The sequence below is a fragment of the Sinohyriopsis cumingii genome, chromosome 18 (assembly GCF_028554795.1).
Source record: "Sinohyriopsis cumingii isolate HCF-2022 chromosome 18, ASM2855479v2, whole genome shotgun sequence".
NCBI classification, from domain to species: domain Eukaryota; kingdom Metazoa; phylum Mollusca; class Bivalvia; order Unionida; family Unionidae; genus Sinohyriopsis; species Sinohyriopsis cumingii.
In genome coordinates this window covers 44,652,790-44,674,743 of record NC_142978.1, presented here as the reverse complement: position 1 = coordinate 44,674,743, position 21,954 = coordinate 44,652,790, and the positions used below count along the sequence as shown (strand labels likewise).

General features: G+C 36.6%; 1 protein-coding gene across 3 annotated transcripts; it reads left to right on the top strand.

The window, feature by feature from the left end:
• Positions 1 to 3,663: 3,663 nt before the first annotated feature.
• LOC149776529 (uncharacterized) lies at positions 3,664 to 16,176 on the top strand. 3 transcript variants are annotated; one of them, XM_089942435.1, is made up of 6 exons: positions 3,664 to 3,784; positions 6,853 to 6,923; positions 9,260 to 9,344; positions 12,115 to 12,288; positions 13,490 to 13,541; positions 15,398 to 16,176. In XM_089942435.1, exons 1-6 carry the CDS (start codon positions 3,775 to 3,777, stop codon positions 15,549 to 15,551), a joined length of 546 nt encoding a protein of 181 aa, XP_089798561.1. In that variant the 5' UTR covers positions 3,664 to 3,774; the 3' UTR covers positions 15,552 to 16,176. The 3 variants fall into 3 exon arrangements, with proteins under 3 accessions (XP_089798561.1, XP_089798560.1, XP_089798563.1); XM_089942434.1 differs by having other exon boundaries at positions 3,667 to 3,709; XM_089942437.1 differs by having other exon boundaries at positions 3,672 to 3,746.
• Positions 16,177 to 21,954: the final 5,778 nt, after the last annotated feature.

The following is a 21,954-nucleotide window of genomic DNA, read 5'->3' as shown; positions in this document are numbered from 1 at the left end:
TACCCAATACTCTAGAAAAGAAATAACAATCGATTTGCCAATGTGTGTAGGTAGAGTAGTGTGAAAATAAACACTAACTCTTTTTCAAAAAAATGTGAGGGTATGTGTTTGTGTATAGGATTGTGTGTTTGTAAGTGATAAAGTAGGTTGGTGTGGATAGTAGATTAAAATTATGTCTTTTTTGTTGTTTGAGGTGTATATTTGGGGTTAGATTGGATTGCTTTGCTTATGTGGATAGTCTATTGAAGTGATTTATAAAAAATTTTTTACAATAGTAATGGGTAGCATAAAAAAGTGAGTGATTGTTTCTTTTAGGTCCGCGCGTTGTTGTTGTTTTTTTGGTCATGATCTAGGTAAGATGAATTTTATGTTTTAGGGGATGTTTTCCTTCACGTCCGCGCTTTCAGTATAAATTGAAACTCGTTCGGCAGTCCAGCTACCCTTGTTGATTGATCAACACCAAAAATGAACACGAGACTGGAGAAACTGTTGGAACTTCATGTGCATCTGGAATATGCCAGGCGCATATTAAATGAACTGGCCGCGGAAGCCATTGTCGAGGAGGGAAGGATAAGAGAGGAGGAAAGAAGAAACAAAGAAGAGGGGGAGAGAAGATATAAAGAAGAAGAAGAGGAAAGAAGATACAAAGAGGAGGAGAGAAGATACAAAGAAGAGGAGGAGGAAAAGGAGAGAAGAAAAAATTTCAGAATCCCAGAGAGCGAAAATTGGGATTCTGAAGCGACATATCCTGCCTCTGCTCTCTCCCCCCAAAAGGTAAAAAGTAACTGGGGGATAAGATGTGTATGTGGCGCCAGGCCTGGAAGGTGCCACCATTAACCAGGTGTCCATGAAGTTCCAAACAAAACAGCCCTTTTCAGGGCTACCCAATACTCTAGAAAAGAAATAACGATCGATTTGCCAATGTGTGTAGGTAGAGTAGTGTGAATATAAACACTAACTCTTTATTAATAGTGGAAGTGTATGTGTTTGTGTTTGTAAATGTTGAAGTAAGTTTGTGTGTTTGTGTTTGTAAATGCTGAAGTAAGTTTGTGCGAATAGTAGATTATGGGTTTCTTTATTGTTTCTTAGCGTATGTGGAGAGTATAGTTTGGGTTATATTATATGAAATGAAAAAGTAGGGGGATGTTTTCCTTCACGTCCGCGCGTTGTTTGGTCATGATCTAGGTAAGATCCATTGTATGTTTTTAGGGGGATGTTTTCCTTCACGTCCGCGCTTTCACTATAAGAACCCACAGTGTTCGTTGTTCAAACCATTCTGCAAAGAATAAAAAGAAGATGGCGTCAAACCAAATGGACAAAATACAAACCTTGCAAGACGTTTTAGACAACTTAGGAATAATGGAACAGATGTTAATAAGACTCGTTGAAGACCATTATTCCTATAGTCCGCATAGAGTAAAAATGGAGATTAACAACTTAAGAAAAGCAAAGGAGAAGATTAGTGGTGTAATGAAAGAGATAAAGGAGGAGAAGGAGGATGAAGAGGAAAGAATAAGAATACGCAAATGGAACGAAAAAATTGAAAAAGAAGAAGAAAATGAAAAGAGGAAGAAAGAAGAGGAGGAAGAGAAGAAGAAAGAAGAGGAGGAGAAGAAAAAAAGAAAGGGAAGAAGAGTGTAGGAGATAAAATAAGGACTTGGTGGAGAAAAAGAAGAAATTAGAAGAAGAAGAAAACCCAAAGGCCCTTTTCAGGGCCCCCCATATTTCTCGAAAAGAGATAGCCTTTCCATTGCCAACCCCTTTTTTAAAATTTAAAAAAAAAAATCCCATGTTAAATTCCCCTTGTACGTAAAGTGACCCACGATTTATTCCCATGTTAAATTCCCCTTGTACGTATAGTATCCCACGATTTATTCCCATGTTAATTCCCTTTGTACGTATATGTTCCCACGATTTTTCGCCATGTTAAATTTCCATTGTACGTATATGTTCCCAAGGGGGTCTGTAATGCTAATTTCCATTGTACGTAATGTATCCCCCTTCACTACTCCCACGATTTTTCTCCATGTTAAATTTCCATTGTCCCTAGAGTTGCCCAGGGGTCTTTTTAATGCTAAGTCCCATTGTCCCTAGGGTGCCCCACCTTACTACTAAGATCTCTTATTACTTTTATAATTTTATAATTTTATGCGAATCACTTTCTGTCCATATTTGGTAGAAGCGTTAATTTCATAAATGGAACCTTTCTTAAAATGGTCTGTTTACCTTCCTGCTGCTATTACTAATACCTTTACATCGACTGCCATTACCGCTTAAAGTTATAGTACTTGTCATCATATATAACTATAAGATCGATCATAGGTTTATGCAAAACGATCCACAATCCATTCGTGGTCAGTTGATTTGTCAGTCAAATATGGAGCTGAAGTCCTGTACAGTCAGAATAATAATAATGAGGACTTTGTATAGCGCATAATGTTTAGAAGCTCTAAGCGCTTTACAACATTAGACAACACCTAGAAGATAAAAAAAAAACATATAATAATATTATTACTAAAACAAACACCATGAAATTAGAAAAACATTAAAAAATAAAAAACATGCTGAGAATATTTCAGGTAGGAAACATTATTAGGTCTTTAAGTTTGTTCTTGCAGTCGAAATAAGTGAGTTTTCAGAGCCCTCTTGAATGTGATCACTGTGTCTTTGTGTCTAAGTTCAGTGGGCAATTCATTCCACGTTGCTGGGCCTTGGTATGCAAAAGAACGCTGTCCATATGACTTTGTTTTCATAGTGGGAATAATGAGTATACGATTGTCAGAAGAGGAGCGTAAGTATCTTGCTGGTGTCTACACATGGGTGAGATCGGATAGGTATGTTGGACTACAGTCCGACAGTGAAACGTAGCACAGAGAACAAATTTTGTGTTTGATTCTGGATCGAATGGATAGCCCGTGTATGGTACAGAGCAGCAGGGAGGTGTGCTCTGATCGTGGTACTCTAAGTATGATCCGAACAGCTGTGTTTTGAACTTTTTGAAGTTTCTGGAGTAGATACTGAGATGAACCAGTCATAACTGAGTTACAATAGTCCAGTCTTGAAAGTACTAATGAACACACAAGTGTTTTAGTGGCATCAACTGAAAGATATTTGCGAACTGAGCTGATGCATCTCAGCTCAAGATATGCAGTATTGGAGCAGACCTGAATTCCTACCAAATTCTGCTACTACTACTTTGTTGTTGTTGTTGTTGTTGTTGTAGGGTTTAACGCCATTTTTCAGCACAAGATAGGCTATACATGGCAGCAAGTATAACTGGTGGAGGAAGAACCCTGGAAAAATCAGGGAAGAACCACCGACCCACGAGAAGATACTGGCAGTTTTTCCCCACGTACCTACGCTAGCCGAGCCTTGGACTCGAACCCACGCAGACAGAGGTGAGATGGCAGTGATTCGGAATGGTGAGTGCTTTAGACCACTCTGCCACTCAGGGCCTCACTACCACTACTACTACTACTACTAATAATAATAATAATAAGAAGAAGAAGAAGAAGAGCAACAATAACAGCACCACCACCAACAACAATAAACTTTTCCTTTGTCCAGACCAGAGAATACAATTTTCTTTGTCGGTTAGCTCTGCCTTCCGGGTCATTGTAAGTTCAGTTTGTGTATTAGGTAAATCCGTGTTCTTCAGTTGTTGGAGTTAGATTAAGAAGAATGTCGTCTGCAGCCACTGTTATAAGGGGTTGAAATCAATTTATTTTAAATACTGTTGTCTTCGTGTATGTTCGTTGATTATTGACTTTAATTATGCGAAAAGGTATTGTATATCAAAGCTCGTGACCAGCTTCCCGGCTGTGCATATTTCGAAGAACCACAACATTTTGTCGAAAATGATAAACGGAATCTGTATTCGACACTATTCCAAATGGACTCGTTTCTATCCGTAAAAAAAAAACAAACAACCTATTTGATGAAACCCATGTCTCTTTTCCAAATGAACACAGTGTCACTAACTCACAAGATTCATTAGCTGACACCTCGATGATTCCGTGCTAATTTGTACCATCGGCGCTTAAAGCCACTTAAAATGAACGTCATCATGGTCACGAGCGACTTGAAGCGAGTGTTGATCTTAAATAGAATATTAATTTTTGTTCAGAATTTTAATGTTGTAGTAATTTTACCTGATGGAATTTTTTCCTAATATATGCAGCATTTTTATTTAACATGATAGCCCATGGTATTGATTCCGGTTTACATTGGATCACACCTTTTGGTCACTTGATCTCAAAATATCCTTATATCCTCGACCTGCCGTGGTTCCTGCCCATAACGTGAATTGTAACGGTTATATTTTCATATTGTGTGAAACTATTAAACCTGCAGTAGAAAGTGTTTATCTACCACCACGTCAGCCATATTTGCGCATTGGATACATCACTTCTGTAAACATTGGATCACGTATTTTGAGTCAAAAATCTATTTTGTAACAAGAAAGAACGATCATACTTTAATTTAAAAAAGTGATATTCCTAAAGTGTACAAAAATATCCCACATTCTGACTCGAAATGCATATGAAAATATGATTCCTAAATCATCATGAAGACCCATTCCATGACCTTCTTGAATCTATAACCCAGAAAATCCATTTTACTATGTATCTTTTAAAATCATACAGATAAATACATTATTTAAAAGATGGAAATGTATACCTTAAAAAAATGCTGCATCTTAATCCAGGTTTCCAACTTTGCAAGAAGTTGTCCCACATATACAAAATTTCTACTACCCAAGGTGTCAACTTGCTGATAGTACAGGATTCTCAAGAAATTACCCAGCTATAGTCTGTTTCTAAATTCTTTTGGAATTTTCCCCCATAAACAAGATGATGTAAACTACATCCTATTTTTTGTTGTTTCTATTCCACATAATAGCTTATTTTTTATAAAATGTTTAACTTTACTAATTTTTTGACAGCTAACACTTGCACCATGGCCACAGACTGCATGGAGTCAAAAATGGCATTAATTAAATTGGACATTTCTATTGTGCTTTCATTTGTATGAACTGTAGTACATAATTTAATTTTATTTCATTGAATGTTTCTTACTCAGTACTTACTATTTGTTACCGCCAATGAAATGTATTGACCCAGTTAATGACGTCAGGATCTCAAAACAAGTGTGTGAAAAGATTGTACCTGCACCAGAATTATTTAAAAAGTCACATTCATGTAAATGTTCAGCTGATTATTTCAGTAATGGGTACCATTTTTTAGAATTTGATTCTTCATACCGGTACCTTTAGATGTAAGTTATTTACTTTATTTGAATCCTTATAAATCCATATTCCTTTGGAAGGTCGTTATTTACATGCCCTGTGATGTACCTATGGCAAAATCAATGTTAAATTACATGGACAATTTTGGACAAGATGAACCTAAAGTTGTGATCCAGTACAATCCGGATATAAATATTGTGCACTCAGATGTCATAATGAAAGCTACACATGTTGATAAACAAATTTGTACTACCTATATTTGATGATTAGACTTGACATGCATCTTTTTTGACCCAGTTTAGTACCTGGCCATGACTTTAAAAGTACAAAGCAATCGATAATTCATTCCTGAAGTTTATTGATAGGTAAAATGAAGAACAATCAATAATCAGGATTGAATAACCTTTAGTTAAATAAAATTAGTTAAATTTTAAGACAACAATTTATAAATGCACGTATATTAACCCTTCAGAATTTAAAAGAAAATCCCTAAGATGACACAATGGCAAAACTGATTTTGCTGTTGTTTGTTGTTGAAACCTGATGCTATTGCTAAAGTAATAAACATGAATATTTAATGTTTAGAGTTTTTTTAATTTTTAATGACTTTTTTGGCCACATGTAGTTATTGAACCATACAGTATGATTTGATTACAACAGTTTCCTCATCATAAATATATGAGCTAAACATTTGGAGTTTAGAGAGATAAATAGAGAAATGAATCATTATGCACAGTTTTTCTATTTATAATTGAACTTCTGTAAGTTATGTAAACAGTTATTGAAGTATGGTAAAACATTTCTTATGTAGACACTGTTGTGACCACAAGTTTAGATTTTTTTTTAATAGAAGGGAGCAGTTTTATGAGATTTGATTAGCATCAGAATGGGTCTGTTGGGACCAAAATTTGTGGCCAGTCTGCAGAGGATGCAAGTTAACAGAGGGTATGGTTTACAGAAGTTTTACTTTAGTATAAAACTTTCATAAGCAAGATGTTAATACTATTGTTATTAAAGACACAGAGGGTCTGGTTTACGTAAGTTTTACTTTAGTAAGCAATATGTTAATGCTCTTGTTACTAAAGACATTGACCGCTCTGGTGGCCTAGTGTTTAGAGCATCTGCACCAGATGCAGGAGGTCATGGGTTCAAACCCCAGACCAAGTCATACCAAAGACTTCTAAAATTGGTACTAACAGCTGCGTCGCATGGCGCTCAGCATTAAGAGGTTTGTGTTAGGATCAGTCGGCCTGGTGTCAGGATAATGTTACTGGGTGGGACATGATGCTACATGCCTGCGGCATGATGCCCCAGTGCTAGACATCACTTTAAACTGCCACACTGCAGACATCGTAGCGATATGACTAGAAAATTGTTAAAGCTACATTAAAAATCTAAATCATACACACACACACACACACACACACACTAAAGATATGTTGCATGACACTTACATAGATGAAGAAGCTGGGCAAATTGTTCTTTTTCTTTTTTATGATTATTTCTTGTTTTTCTTGATTATTGATTATATTTGATAAAATATTCAGTCAGTTTAAATTTTCATATACATAGTCTGATGTATTTATTAGTTTCTAAATTTTCAGCAAAACTACCAGTAAACATGGACTCAGAGTGTAACATGGATAACCACAGACCCAGAAAAAGGAAAATAGATGTAAGATATATTTATTATTGATCTTTGTTTGTAGTATATCTATCCAATAATTTATTTTTTACAAATATATGTCTCCTACTAAAATTTATGTTAATATGCTGATGTAGGTGCATTTTCTCATCTTAAATATTAATTGTTGTTCTAAAACTTAATACTAATAAGACAAATTTAAATAAAAAAAATGGTTTAATCAAAGTTTGTTTAGTCCTGATTGTTGAATGTTCTACACCTTAAATGTCTTCAAACACTTCCAGATGAAAATTAATGACTGCTCCCAAAGTAGTGATGTTTCTTACATAGTCAGCAAGCAGAAAACCTGTTTTCCACTTCTCTAGAAAATGCTTGGCAAAAATATTTATCAAACTATTGGATCTGCTGCACCAGGGTTTTGTTGTCATGGCTTCTCCAGAAATGTTATGGTTTCCATATAGCATCAAGGTGAACATCCTACAAATGATACACATCTCCCATCAAGTATAGCTATTATTACTTTTTTCTTGAAAAATGGCTGATAATTTCAGATCAGATTTTTTAATTGAGTTCTGGCAAGAAGTTGACATCTAGCATTTTAATACAAGACATGCCACTGCATCTTCTAGTTTAGCTGAAGTTACTTGAAGCAAAAAAAAAAATGGTTAAACAACATGTCAGATATCTATGAATAGCTGGAAAATATACAGACATTGGAATCTTGCAAGGCACCTGCCCTTGTCACTGCTACATTAGCTTTTAGGGTGAATGAATATCAGGTGAGTGATATCAGACCCCTGTTTTAAAATGGAGGGGATTCTCCACAACCACCACCATCATAATGCTTATTCCTAGACTAGACCCAGTATATCAGAAAAGAGTGAAGCAAGACAAATACACCCAGATTATAACTGCTTTTAAGGTGGATAATAGTGATGTTCCAATGATGAATTATAGAGGAAACTTGGTTGCTTGCCAGCTAATTTCAAGTGCACATTTGCTGGAATGGGTTTTCCAATAATTGGAAAACAAATCTGCTGACCATGAAGTTAAGTTTTAATACATGAATAAAGGAGCCAAGTGTAACCTGGAAATCATCAATATAACAAGTAGTGCTGTACAGTTTACTTATGCATGTGCAGATAGTGGTATATTAATTTATCAATACATTGACTACAAATGTTTATCAGAGTGTAGTTAGATATACTCTAAGAGAAAGTGTCTATTATATGTAGATACATCACACATGTGAACATGGAAGGCAACAACAATAATCTTCCCTGAGAACAAAGCCATATTTAAAGTGACAGTTCTTTTGTTTTATTGAGACTCGCTAAAGAACTAAACTAAAAGAAAAATATCACAGAGCAAACGAAATAAAACATTCATTCAAATTGTTATGGTAAGTTAACTATTCATATTCCATTATTGGTTACTTTTAAACTACCAATGGTTAGTTGTTATAATGCTGTGAACTCATGGAAACATTGGAAGTAAATGACATGGTTGCAACTTCTGACTCATTAAATAATGAAAAAGAAAACGGTTTATATCATTTTAATATTTGCAGTAATAGTCACTGGTAGTTGAAATTACCAGAGAAGTGTGACTTGTATAACACTAGGCATGTAAAATCCCTAAGATTATTGAGTCTGTCCATGCCAGATAAAGACACATTGCTATGCAGAAATGGTTGTGACATTATTATTATTATTATTATTATTATTATTATTATTATTATTATTATAAACTAAGGATTGATTTTGAACTGAAACTTTGTTCTAAATAATGGTTAAAATGCATCAGACTGGTGATTTCTTTCATCTGTTATATTTCTGTGTCATAAGTGGTAATCATTCCTATTGTAAACATAATATGGTATCTTCTATTTAGTCTGTAAGACTATCATGAGGAAAATTCAGACAAAAGCATGTACATTTTTTCAACACTGATTTAATTATCAAATCAGCTGCAAGATAAGACAGTAATTCATCTGAACATCAACAGAATTCTAGACAGATTTAAATTATTATTTCTGATTGAATCAGTTGATTCTGATGGTATATTACTGTGCTCTGGAATATTTTACCATATACCCCCAGAAGCTGGCGTGAAAAGTTATTATTTGATGGAAATTGGTGGCATGGTAATATTTTGTTCCTTATTTTCCTAACTTGGGGAAAAGATGTTCAGCTAACAATAGCACAAGAAAATATATACCAGCCTATACATTCTTAAGTGATTTTGTATCTTTTGGACCTATGGCTATAAATTGTTTAAGAATATGACCACATTTTAACTTCAGACTTTGTTCAGTTGGATCATATTGACATGGGCAGTGATGAGTTACATTTGATCTTTTTCAGAAAGATGGATTTGTGACACCAGCAACACCTAATATTCCAAAGACTTCCTGCCAGTATGTGGATTACAGTTCATCTGCTCAAGAGGGTACATTTGAGAATTTTTGATAATGTATTCAGCCAAGTGAGCTTCTAAGGCCTGAAGGAAAACTAGCATTTTCTATTTTCTGACAAACCCTATATTTTGTTTGCATGCTGATCATAAGATTTTTTGACCAGAAAAAACTCCAAGAAGAATCAAACAAGAGAATTCCAGATTTTCTCTATGTAGTTACCAGTTTAGATTTCATTTCACTTTTATCTGACAGTATTATACATCACAGTCATTAATACATTAACCTCTAGCGACGACTTTACGGGGCAGGAGGTAGTAGCCTACTGCCGAGCTCTGTAGCATCATGGTCAGGCATGATACACTAAAGTGAGTGGTATTATAGAAAGTTAGACAGATGTAGCTCTACAATGATACCAAATAATCTGGAATATCTAGTTGCACTACAGAATACAGATAGAAAAACCTCACTTTTTGGACCCGACCTTTTTTTTTACGCAAAATTAGCCTGTGGTCGGAATCCCATTTTGTGTCTGGATTTTAGACTTTTTGGTCTCAGATCTAAGGCAAACTGGTATGAACTGCAAACAGACAGATGAGCCTTTGCAAAAAGTAGGATAAGATGGGCATTTGGAATAAAGAGTGGTCTCCATACAAAAATAATAGCTCCGTTTAGCAAAAAAAACCCACAAAAAAACACAAAAAACAAAGTCCAACTTTTACCCTTCAAGCATGCGCGAGTCCAATAGCCAGCGAAAAATGATGTTTCTAACACAACTAGGCAGTATGTTATTGAAAGATGACCGGGGATTTGGTGTTTTCGAGTCTATTCAGAAATAGCTTTCAAAATGTGTTTCCTACTCGATTTTCAGGCAAAAATGGCAAAAACCTCCAGGGGTTAATGTGTTAAGATGCATACTATTCCTCAGTAGTTGTAAAGGCCTAATGAACATAGAGTAGAAAGCATGATTCAGTAATAGATACATTTGTGCATTGTTTGCCAATCATGGCCAGCTTCAAATTTAAAACAAGTTATATCAAGCAAATGCAAACTATTTAAGTAATTATATAGAGACTGTACATTTGAATATTGTTTAACATTGTTATTTAGTAAAAAAACTGACAAAGTCTTATCTCAAAGGAATAAAAGTTGGTCATGCAGCTGCTGTGGATCACTTTCAGTAAATGGGGATGGAAAAATATGAGTTTAAAAAAAAAGATTCTTTATCCAAATGAATGGTCCAGTTTTAGGTTGTATGATTTGACTCTGCATCTGGAGTGTACCTTCTTTTGCTTGCTCTGTAATGTGGAATAGGCCTTTGTGCATTCCTGCTTCTCATAGGAACAGACTAATGGAGGCAGAAGTCATGGTGGTTTTCTTGACAGACTGAGGACCAGATGGGTGCACTGCAGGTTCCTATCTTACCATAAGATCATCTCAAGGATTGGCTGCCATGTTGTTTTTTGGGACAAGACATTTTACTCCATTTGTCACATGCTAACAAACCTCCTCGTGTTGCAGTGCCATACAAAACCAAACCAGCATGCATCTGTCAACATTGATATTTGAAACTTCTCAAATAAGAATGTCCTTGTTGACATGCGCTCAGACTTTACGATTTGTAGTCTGGTTTGCTGCCCCAACAAAAGTATTGCTTCAGTACCAAACAAAATGTAAAACATAGTTTGACTTCTCCAGAAAGGCAGAGCCAAGTTTGATCATACTTAGTAGGATTGTTTGTTAGCACATGCTCTTTGAAAATTGTGTCTGGGTGACTATCATTTTAGTGTAGACTATAAAACAGCTCAGTTGATTTCAGTGAAACTTTGCAGAAAGGTTTCTTTAAACATGCTCCATCAAAATTGTGTCTAATTCCCGCAGCAAAGGTATGGCTTAGCAGTTGGATGTAGTCTGAGTTTCTTCAAACCATACTGTCTTATCTTTGGTATTTGAACAGTTGGAATGTGAGGTTCTTGTGTATTAACTGCTGAAAACCTGGGAATTCACCAAATTGTGTAGTAGCAACATGTGGTTGTTTTAAGCAGGAGTTAGCAATATTAAGTAACATTGTATTGAACCCTACCAGCCTGATATGGATAAGTAGCATATTTGTCTTCTCAGACATAGCAGTAACCACATAATTTATGACCAGTCAGCTTTTACATACAGCATTGCTTTGTCACTGAATCACCAAATCTTGTGGCATCTGCATTTTTCCCTACATAAGTTGGGGTGCAGAAATATGGTAAAAACTGTATTATGATATATTGGAATACACCTGTCCTGTATTGCTGTTTGTATTGTGTGTATTGTGATATATTTAAATTTATATAACAGCAAAATATAAAGGTATTGTTATGCTGAAATCAAAATAAAACTACAAAGTCAGCATGTGACAAAATCACATTGATGCCAGCACAAACTAGATATCTATGAAACCTTCAGGAAATGTAGTTGTGCATTGAAAATAAAAACAACAGATCATAATTAGTGTTAAAAACGTTTTCCTTGAATAAACTTTAGATTTTATTGGAAATTTTTAATATTTGCATGAATGATCCGCCAGCTGCTGTTTTTACATTATCTTTAATTCACAATTGTAAATACAATACTGCTTAGAAAACGTATAATATCACTGATCTTTGTCCTTGTACCCCGTAAAAATTACTTCTTGTAAATGATTACTCATATATATTCCATTTAGTTCAGTAGCAAATGAAGGGAGCTTTACATTGCTGGTTTGCATTAGGGTAATGAAACTTGGAATTTGCAAATTGTACCCTCAGAATTTTATCTTATTTTCAGATTATGAAGATACAGGGTTCTTGGGATTTTCTCGTAGTGAGGAAACTGATGATTTTCAGTCTGCTAGTTACTACAGTAAAGCAGACTCCCAGAGCCAGTTAAGTCATCAACAAGAGATAAAAAACTCTTGCAAAGATGATGATGGTCAAGACTCCATACAACGACTTATGAAAGGTTTTGTCTGACTGAATTAGTATTAAGTTGGTTTTGATAGTGGTTACAAAATGTCAAGATGTGTCATTCCAACTTGTCTTTGATTTTCTTTGTACAGTAGATTCTGTCTAAAAGGGCCCTTTCAAGACTGGAACAATTCTATGAAGACCTCTTAGATGAATTTCTTTTCTCATGGAATCTCTTTTAATCACAGCATGTAAATTTATGCATATTTTAACTTCCATGCTTTAATGTCTGTGATGTTATGATAAATCCTCCCTCTATGCATTGTTTCTTGTATCACATATAAAAAGAAACCCATGGAATGGATATTCACATAACATGGTAACTATCTTGTTTATATTGTAACCTTGAGCAAGAGATATTCTTTGTTCTTCCTCTGGGATCCCTGTGAAGTGGGATCATAGTTAAAGGCCAGATTTACCAATATTTTGTTTAATATTTTGAAACATTTGTTACCAAACTTTATATATGCAGTTATGGCATGATGACATGTGATCATGTAAAAGATTTTGGACGAGAGAGACAGAGAGAGAGATTTTGACTTATGACTAATAGAGAGAGGGTGAGAGATATGAGAGAGAGAAATGTTTAATAAAGTATGTGGATTAACAATGGTGAGCTATTGAGGTTGTCTAGTTCAGTTTTGCAAACAGATACATGTTTTTGTTACATGAATAGTTGTCGTCTAGTAGAAATCTGTAAAAACTATTCCAGTAAGGTCTTTTTTGGTATTTGTTAACAAGCATACAACACAATGAGATTTATTGACGTTCTGTATAAATGGTTTTGTAAAATGAGCGACAGTGTCCTTTACAGTATATTTCAGTACATGTGTTATATAAATTTAGGAATGTGTCCAAACAACACAGGCTGCTAACTGTCAGATTGATTTAATAGAAAGGCAAATGACTTCATTAAATGTTTTCAAGAAACAGTTATAATTGAACTTGACCTAGCTCATTTTAAGATAAAACCTCTAGTACCAAAATTAGTTTGAATCTTTTAAGTCCATAAAAGTTACATATAAAACTGTATCACAGTTTGTGATGCACATGGCACAACTGCCCTTTTACTGAATTTTTGTAAAGAAACTTGTCTGCTGTCAAAAAATAAACCCACAGATCAAATTAAATTTACCTGAAATTGTCATGCAGATTGAGTTTTATAAAATGGGTTTTCTTATATTTTCACCTTTCAGATCTTATAAGAGAAAGTGGGTGTATTATTGACCAGTGGAGTGAGGTTTTTTGGTATGTATCTCTGAAGCAATTAATCTGAGTAAATGTCAAACACATTCCAAGATACATAAACTTTACATCTAATCTGCAACAGTTGTCATGTTATGTTAGTGACTTGCTTATTTGACCAGCTGCTCTTTAGCAAAAACTAATGTCAACTTTTATTCTAAGTTTGATGCCAACCCATCATTTGACCTTTAAATTAATTACATTGCATTATAAGGTTACAGGCAAATCAACATTAGCTGCCTGTAACATTTTGTACAAGTTTTAAGTATCATCACAAAGTAATGTAATCAGGTAGCTTAATGTATTGTAAGGGTCACAAAGGGGACCCATTTAGCAGCCATTTGCATATCACCCTCCGGTCCCAAACTTAGCTTATCCATATTTTGATATCAAATCAATTGTACCTTTTCTGAAGTAAGAAATACAATGATACTGACAACGTTGATGTTAAAATTTTTAAATCTTCAATACTAATTTCTTCTGTTAATGTTGATCCATTAACACATTAACCCCTGAGCCAAACAGCTAGGCAGTCCCCTGAAGCATACTTGCTGAGATCACCTAGAGCAGTGTTAGCCTTTCCAGTGCCTGTATCCCTGAGACTAGCTGACAGCAATTGGATTGCAGATTTTTATAGAGGGGGCTACTTGCAATAAAATTGTTATTATTTTATTTGTATTCATTTAATTCAGCTGAAATTTGGCACGGCAGTTCTCAATAAACTTACATACATAATGGTATAAATTTCATGCTACATGCAGAAATATAACTAATGCATGATGGTGAAAACAAATGATGTACTTGCCAATTTGCTTCTCTTGCCGTAAATAATCCATAAAATTCATTATGAATTCACAAAGAATTATTAACACCATCAACACATGAAATAATTATATTTTATGTACACAAAAATTCCACTTGTCGTCTCTTGTAAACTAAACATCCTGTGAATACTGTACACAAATGGGCATATTTTACTTGCTCTTTACTTACCTTTCTTCCTAAGAACTCTCACTGGAAATTTTTAAAACTAATAAAACACTTAACAAACCTTGAACTATGAACACTCATGTTAACAACGTATATTTCCCAAACATTTATTTAACGATTATTCAAAAGAAAAAGAAGCTCCACGAAATCAAATGCATTAGCATCAGGGTCTAAATCCGTTGCTGGTCCTTGGTATAGCCTCTTGTCAATGTGTGTTTTATCATTTACGATCATCGATCAGCTCTACTTTCATTTTCTTCTTCTTCTTCAACATTCTCATTTTCGTCACTACCGCTGTTATTTTCAGCAGCTTTTTCGATGTCACTATCAATCTCGTCTGATTAAAATCCAGAAAATTCTCCATCAGAATCCGTCAAGTAAAAGTCTGCTCCTAGAGGCTGATTCTCATCAATTTGCATCAATTTAAAATCGAAATATTTTCACTAAATCAACTGATATCAAAGTGAAAAAAATTTCCCGCTGTTCAGCAATGTGCGCTCTATCTATGTAAGCTAAAATTTGATTGGTTAAACTGCCTGCATTAGTGGGAATTGGCTTTAAATCAACCAATGGTTTGTGCCGAGTTAACTCGTCGTGCGGGAGAAAGGCCTTGCTAAATACTGCCTCTTAAACTCGGCGCTCGGGAGACAAGCTATGCAAACTCAGCCACTTTAGCGAGGCTCGCGGGAGATCAGGGGTGTAAAGTACGACGAGTATACTCGTCGCCAGGGGTTAATGTGTTAAACTGCATGTAATGGACAAGGGGCAGTAACTCATGCATGGGGGTGGGAGCAACTTGTTGACAGTTTACCAAATGTTTTGTTAAAAATTTCAGGTTACTTTTACCTTATGACCCATATTTTTTACAGTGGGAGTGAAAATTTTGAGAATTTCTGTCTCAGTCGTCTGGACCAACTAATTGAAAAGGCAATGACAATTGAAGAGAACTTGAAACAACAGAAAAACAAGCTGTGTCAGCGATTGAGAGGATTGACCAATACACTGCAAGAAATAGAAAACTGAAACACTTTATGATTTTATTTCTCATTTGATGTTAATTTGAAAGTGAAAGATTTTATTACTTCTTTTCTAGATTTCAAAATCATTGGATTATGCATAGTTTGTTTACACAATACACATGTTTATAGTCATCACTATTTTCATCTATCTCATTTTCCATAAGTGTTTTCGTTTCATGAGATTAACTCTCAAACCATTTTCTGTATTTCATTCACACTTGATATTATCATACTGAATAAGTTGCACTGAGTTGCGTTTACCATGTTCAGCACTTTTATGTTACTATGGAAAGAAATTATGGCACAAGCAGTATTTAAACTGAAAGTATAAAAAAAATGGTCTTAAAACTAGGTCAGTTTTATTCTCAGATGATAATCTGAATCCATTTTATTAAGATTAATTAACTTAATTACCTTTCTACCATTTTTCATTTATGTGCACCAGCAATTTATGGGGTGGTTTATTTTTTTATACAACCATGAATATGGTGGTGAAGGATGTTTCTCTTCTATGTCCATCCATCAGTTTATTATTTAATAAAAAATTAAGAGGTCCCTTTGTTAGAGAACATTGGAATACATTCTAACCTCATTTCTGTAACACCAGTGGTATCCAGATATTATATATAGCCAGGAAGTTTGCAGTTTCTGGAATGTCATTAAAACTTTGTTGTTTTTTTCTCCATAAAGTTCATCCCCCCCCCCTATAGTGTTCATTTATCCAACTTTTTAAAATGCTTTATATCTAATACACTGGAAATAGTGCTTCTAAATCGACCCCCCCCCCACCCAAAGAGGTTTTCTGAAGACAGGTGGACCTTTCATACATGTCTTTTGAGCATCAAATGTAAAAGATACGGAATAAAATTTGGAGGTGTCATTCAGGAGATGGTCTTTAGCATAGGTTTAACTGCAAAACAACCAAGGTGTAATCTATTATTACATAGCTGACTTGAATGTAGCTTGTAACCAAACTAATCATTATGTAGAAATCAAGTTTAGATTAAAGTGTGTGTGTGTGAGATTTGGATTTTTAACATAGCTCTAACAATTTTTCAGTCATATCGCTATGATGTCTGCAGTGTGGCATTTTATAGTGATGTTTAGCACTGGGGCATCATGCTGCAGACATGTAGCATCATGTTCCACCCAGTCATATTATCCTGACACCAGGCTTACCAGTCCTAGCACTAACTTCTTGATGCTGAGCGCCAAGTGAGGCAGCTGCTAGTACCATTGTTATAAGTCTTTGGTATGACTTGGCTGGGGTTTGAACCCGTTGCCTCCCATATCTGAGGCAGACACTCTCATTACTTAGGCCACCAGAGCAGTCTCGGAATGAAGTTATCATGACAACATAATACTGGCCCCTTTTCTAATTACTGTTTGTCTAATTACAATACCATGAAACTTGTGATTGGAACATAAACAGCACTAAATAAATGAATTTTAAGCAAAAAATATTTAGAAAGTCACTGAAACAATAATAAATGGGTCAGACACATCTTATAAGAATGTGGAACTTTTCAAGATACACCCACTAACCAAGTTTCATGGTGAAATGCATTCTCTAACCAAGTTTCATGATTCTAGGTAGGATAGTATGTGTCATGGAAATGAGGGAGTCTCAAGTTGTTACACAAACAGTATTTATTCACACACGTTCTGAGTACACATCAATAAGCTTCCATGATAAATCCCAGCACCCCCTGCCTCCGGGAGCAGTCCCTATCTAATGTTGCAGCTACTAAGGGGAGCAGTTATTAGTTAGAACTAGCAAGTAAACTACAATATGTCACATCTCCCCTCTTTTAAGATATTCTGAATATAAGATTTTGCTTATGAGTAGATAGGAAAAACAATGAATCAATTCCGCCAATATGAAAACATTAAATAAGTAAGCAATGAGTTTGCTGTCTTTGTATCTGAACTGTCCACTGAAAGAATTTAACAGAATTGATTTATATAATAGGTTACTGTAAACATGCACAGGATAGTCCTGATTCTAATACTATAGAAAAAGTCCAATTCTATTGCAATAATTCAGAAATCGAATACTAAACAATGCGTTGGCACATTTATAAAAGTCACTTTCTTAGACAAAATCACTGAATCTGGCTGGTTTTCGGACGACTCTCCCACTTAACGTCCGCACTGGAGTGTTTAGACTGTTGGGCCTATTGGGTACAGCTGGTTTGCTGGGGGTTGGCTGGACTGGGTCACACTGGGTGGTACAATCATCAGATGTGGCACGGGCTCCATGTTATTGAGAGACTTTGTGCTGGACTCCAAATGACTCCTATAACAGGACACTGTGGGGACTCTGTTGCAATGTCTGTAGACGTATTTGTCTTGACTGGAAGTAGATTCTCAGGGCTTTTCATCCGCTGTACATGGATTCGATTGCGCCTGTATATCCCTTGGGGGAGTATTTACCAAGTAGCTTCTTCGGTCTTTGTCAGCTTGAATAACTATGCCTGGTGTTGACCACATGTTATCATTTCCATGCCATTTGATTCTGACGCTGTCTCCCTCAGTAATATCTGGCAAACTATGTGTAGTGTAGCGCCGGTTGTAAAAGAATTCATATCTTTGTTTTGTCTTAAGGTCTCTCTGCCTGATGATTTTGAGGTTTGGCCACTTGGGGTTTAACTTCTTTTCAATAAAGGGTAATGTGGTCCTCATCTGGCGTCCCATCAATTGGGCTGGGCTGGCACCTGTTGCAGCCGTCGGTGTGGCTCTATAAGCCATCAAGGCAAGGAATACATCATCCTGCTTAAGTATGGATTTTGCTATTTTGACACCACTTTCTGCCTCACCATTCGCTTGTGGGTAGTGAGGACTGGTAAATTCTTGTTTGAAGTTGTATTTCTCAGTAAACTCTTTGAATTCTGAGACAGTGAACTGGGTCCCATTGTCTGAAACTACAATTTCTGGGATTCCCCATCATGCAAATATGCTCTTTAGCTTTCCAATTACCTGCTGGGAGGTTGTTTTTGTTAAATGCATAATTTCCAAATAGCGTGAAAAGTAGTCAATAGCTACCAGGTATCTGTCTTGTTTGACTTCACAAATATCAATTGCAATTTTCTGCCATGGTCTGTCTGGTAGAGAGGTTGTCTTCAATGGTTCCCTCCTCTGTGCTGGCTTCCTAATCTGACAAAATTCACATGTCTCTATTTTGTCTTGGATCTGTCTTGCGATTCCAGGCCACCATACACAACTTTGGGCTCTCTCACGACATTTGGCTAATCCCTGATGACCCTCATGAATGTTATCAAGAATTCCGGGCCTTAAGACTGTAGGTATGATAACTCTGTCCCTGAAGAGAAATAGGTCGTTCTGAATCGAGAGTTCACTGCGTACAGCAAAGTATGGATGTACATCTAGGGGACAGCTATGTTTCTTATCCGGCCATCCATTTCTGGTGAAAGTCATTGCAGTCTGCAGATTGTGGTCACTCCTGTAACCTTCTTTTATTTGTTCTAATTTCATACCGGAAATTGGCCTGTATGCCTCCATTGACTCTATAAAAACTTCATTTCGTCTTCGTATTTGGCTTCCTGGCCCAGGAGAGGGCTCTGAGAAAGGGTGTCTGGAACTACCAAAAGCTTGGCAGCTACATACTCTGCCTTTGCGTTGAAGCATCTCAACCGCATCAACAGTCGTTGACACCTTAAAGGAGCTTTATCTAAATCATGTGTGTTGATCAATGGCACTAAAGGTTTGTGGTCCGTGTGCAATCTGAACGAGTCCAGCCCAACAAGATATGAAAACTTTTCGCAGGCCCACACACATGCAAGGCACTCCTTCTCTATCTGTGCATATTTAACCTCTGCAGGGGTGAGTGTTCTGGAACAAAAGGCAACTGGCTTGAGTTTCTCTCCATGTTGTTGGAATATTGCCCCACCAATTCCATAACTGCTGGCATCAGCGCTGACAACTGTTAACTTGCCAGGGTCATAAAATGCTAAGACTGGTGTGAATGTCAGCATCTCCTTGACTTTCATGAAGGCATAATCCTGGTCTGGACCCCAATACCAGGCTGTGTCTGATTTCAGGAAGTCCATAATTGGTTGCATTATTGTAGACAAGTCTGGGAGAAATCTACCAAGGTAGTTGATCATGCCCATGGTGCGACGAAGCTCACTGATATTTAATGGAGCAGGTAGCTCCTTCACTGCGGCAACCTTTGCTGGACTGGGGAGTATGCCATCCGAGCTAATCATGTTACCGAAGAATTCCAGTTTGTTCTTCCTAAATTCACATTTTTCTTTGTTGAGCTTGAGACCACTCCTGTTGAGCTTTTCCAATACCAATTTTAGGCGTCTGTCATGCTCCTCTAAGGTTCTGCCATAAATGAGTATATCATCCATAATGGCCTCTGCCCCTTCATAGCCAGTCAGCAGCTCTCATTTTTCTCTGAAAAATCTCTGGAGCCGACATAATACCAAATGGAACTCGTTTAATGCAGAAGCGACCCAGCGGTGTAATAAAGGTGGTCAGTTCTGCACTTTCTGGATGTAAAGGTATTTGATAAAATCCGCTTTCTGCATCAAGTTTGGAGAAGACAGTGGAGCCTATCAGCTTCGGTGATATATCATCTAGAGTAGGGAGCATATATCTTTCCCATTTGACAGCCTCATTGAGCTTCTTCAAGTCAACACAAATTCTGACTTTGCCATTTTTCTTAGGGACTGATACCATAGGCGCACACCATTCTGTGGGCTCAGTTACTTCCTTAATGATGCTTTCCTGCTGCATATGGATCAGTTCTTCTTTCACCTTCGACAACAAGGGAAATGGTACATGCCTGGGTGCAGCTATACTGTATGGCCTGGCATCATCCTGAAGAATGATCTTTACTGGCTCACACTTCAACAGGCCAAAGTGCCCAAAGGCTGTTTTGTTGATCTCTTCAACTCTTTTCACAAGACCCATTGCATGTGCAACTGCACGTCCAAGGAGATTATTGGCACGTGGTCCCTTGATGACAAATACCCGAAACTGGTATGATTCTTTCTTATAGGTAGTATGTGCCATAAACTCTCCTCTTGAATCCAGAATCCCTCCAGGGCTACACAACTTGGATTCCGACTGTCTCAACTTTGGTTTTGTTGGAAGAGAGTTGTATGTTGCTTCAGACATAACTGTTGCGTCCGCTCCAGTGTCTATTTTGAAGTGAACTGAGGCTCCACAAATGTTCAAAATCACACGCCATGCCTCCTTATCATCATCACACATAGTTACTGAGCCAAGGAAGAATGCTTCTTGGTATTCTGCATAATCTGTAGCTGGTGTTTCATTGAATGTGACCTCATTTACTCTTTTTGAGCGACAGACAATGGCAAAGTGGTCAAGCTTGTTACAACTTCTGCACCGTTTTCCTTTAGCGGGACATCTCTCACCTCTACTGTGCCTCCTGTTGCATTTGTGACATGTTTGTTGTGCTGTTGTTTGACCAATCTGATTTAGTTTGCGCCACTGACGCTGTCCATTTCGGTTGGTCGATCCTGATTTAGTGCTTGATGCCTTGTTCTGTTTAGAGATTTCATCCAAAACTTTGACCGTCTGACTTTGGTCGCGTATCTGACTTTTTACCAGTTCTGACTGTCTCGCTATTTGTATGGCCTTCACTAAGGTAAGGTCGGCCTCCATTTGTAACTTTTCCGAAACTTCTTTATCCAGAATTCCAATTACAAGACGATCCTTATTGCTTCATCCTTTTGTGTGCCAAAGTCACAATGGTCGGCGATTTCATACAGCTTTCTTACAAATTCCTCCACAGACTCTCCTGGTTTCTGACTAAGTTGGTGAAAACACGCTCTTTCGTGGATTACATTGCTCTTGGGGACGAAGTAATCATGAAATTTCTGCAAAACTGGGGCGTACTTGTTGGCATCTTCATCGTTAACAAACTCAAACGATTTAAATATTTGTTCTGCTTCTTTCCCAATTGCATATATTAGTGAACTTACTTGAACTGCCTCATCTTCCTTATTTAGTTTGGTGGCGATCCTAAAGCGCGTGAAATGCTATTTCCAATCTGGCCACTCCACTGGCTTCCCAAAGTTAAAGCTCTCCAGTGCCTGGAATTTCGCCATTTTCACTCACTGCAAAAGTTTGTATATCCTTTGGAGTCACTTCTGACACCATGTCATGGAAATGAGGGAGTCTCAAGTTATTACACAAACAGTATTTATTCACACATGTTCTGAGTACACATCAATAAGCTTCCATGATAAATCCCGGCGCCCCCTGCCTCTGGGAGCAGTCGTTATCTAATGTTGCAGCTACTAAGGGGAGCAGTTATTAGTTAGAACTAGCAAATAAACTACGATATGTCACAGTATGTATGTAGCAATAATGTGTTCATGAGCTAATTGCAGATATCAAATCTAAGCCAG

Bases quoted from the DNA above. Each gene is read 5' to 3' on its own strand.
- LOC149776529 (XM_089942434.1), top strand. From the start codon at position 3,682: ATGTCGTCTGCAGCCACTGTTATAAGGG. The intron at 9,345-12,114 runs GTACATTTGAGA...TCTTATTTTCAG, and splicing joins CAGTTCATCTGCTCAAGAGG to ATTATGAAGATACAGGGTTC. The intron at 13,542-15,397 runs GTATGTATCTCT...TATTTTTTACAG, and splicing joins CAGTGGAGTGAGGTTTTTTG to TGGGAGTGAAAATTTTGAGA.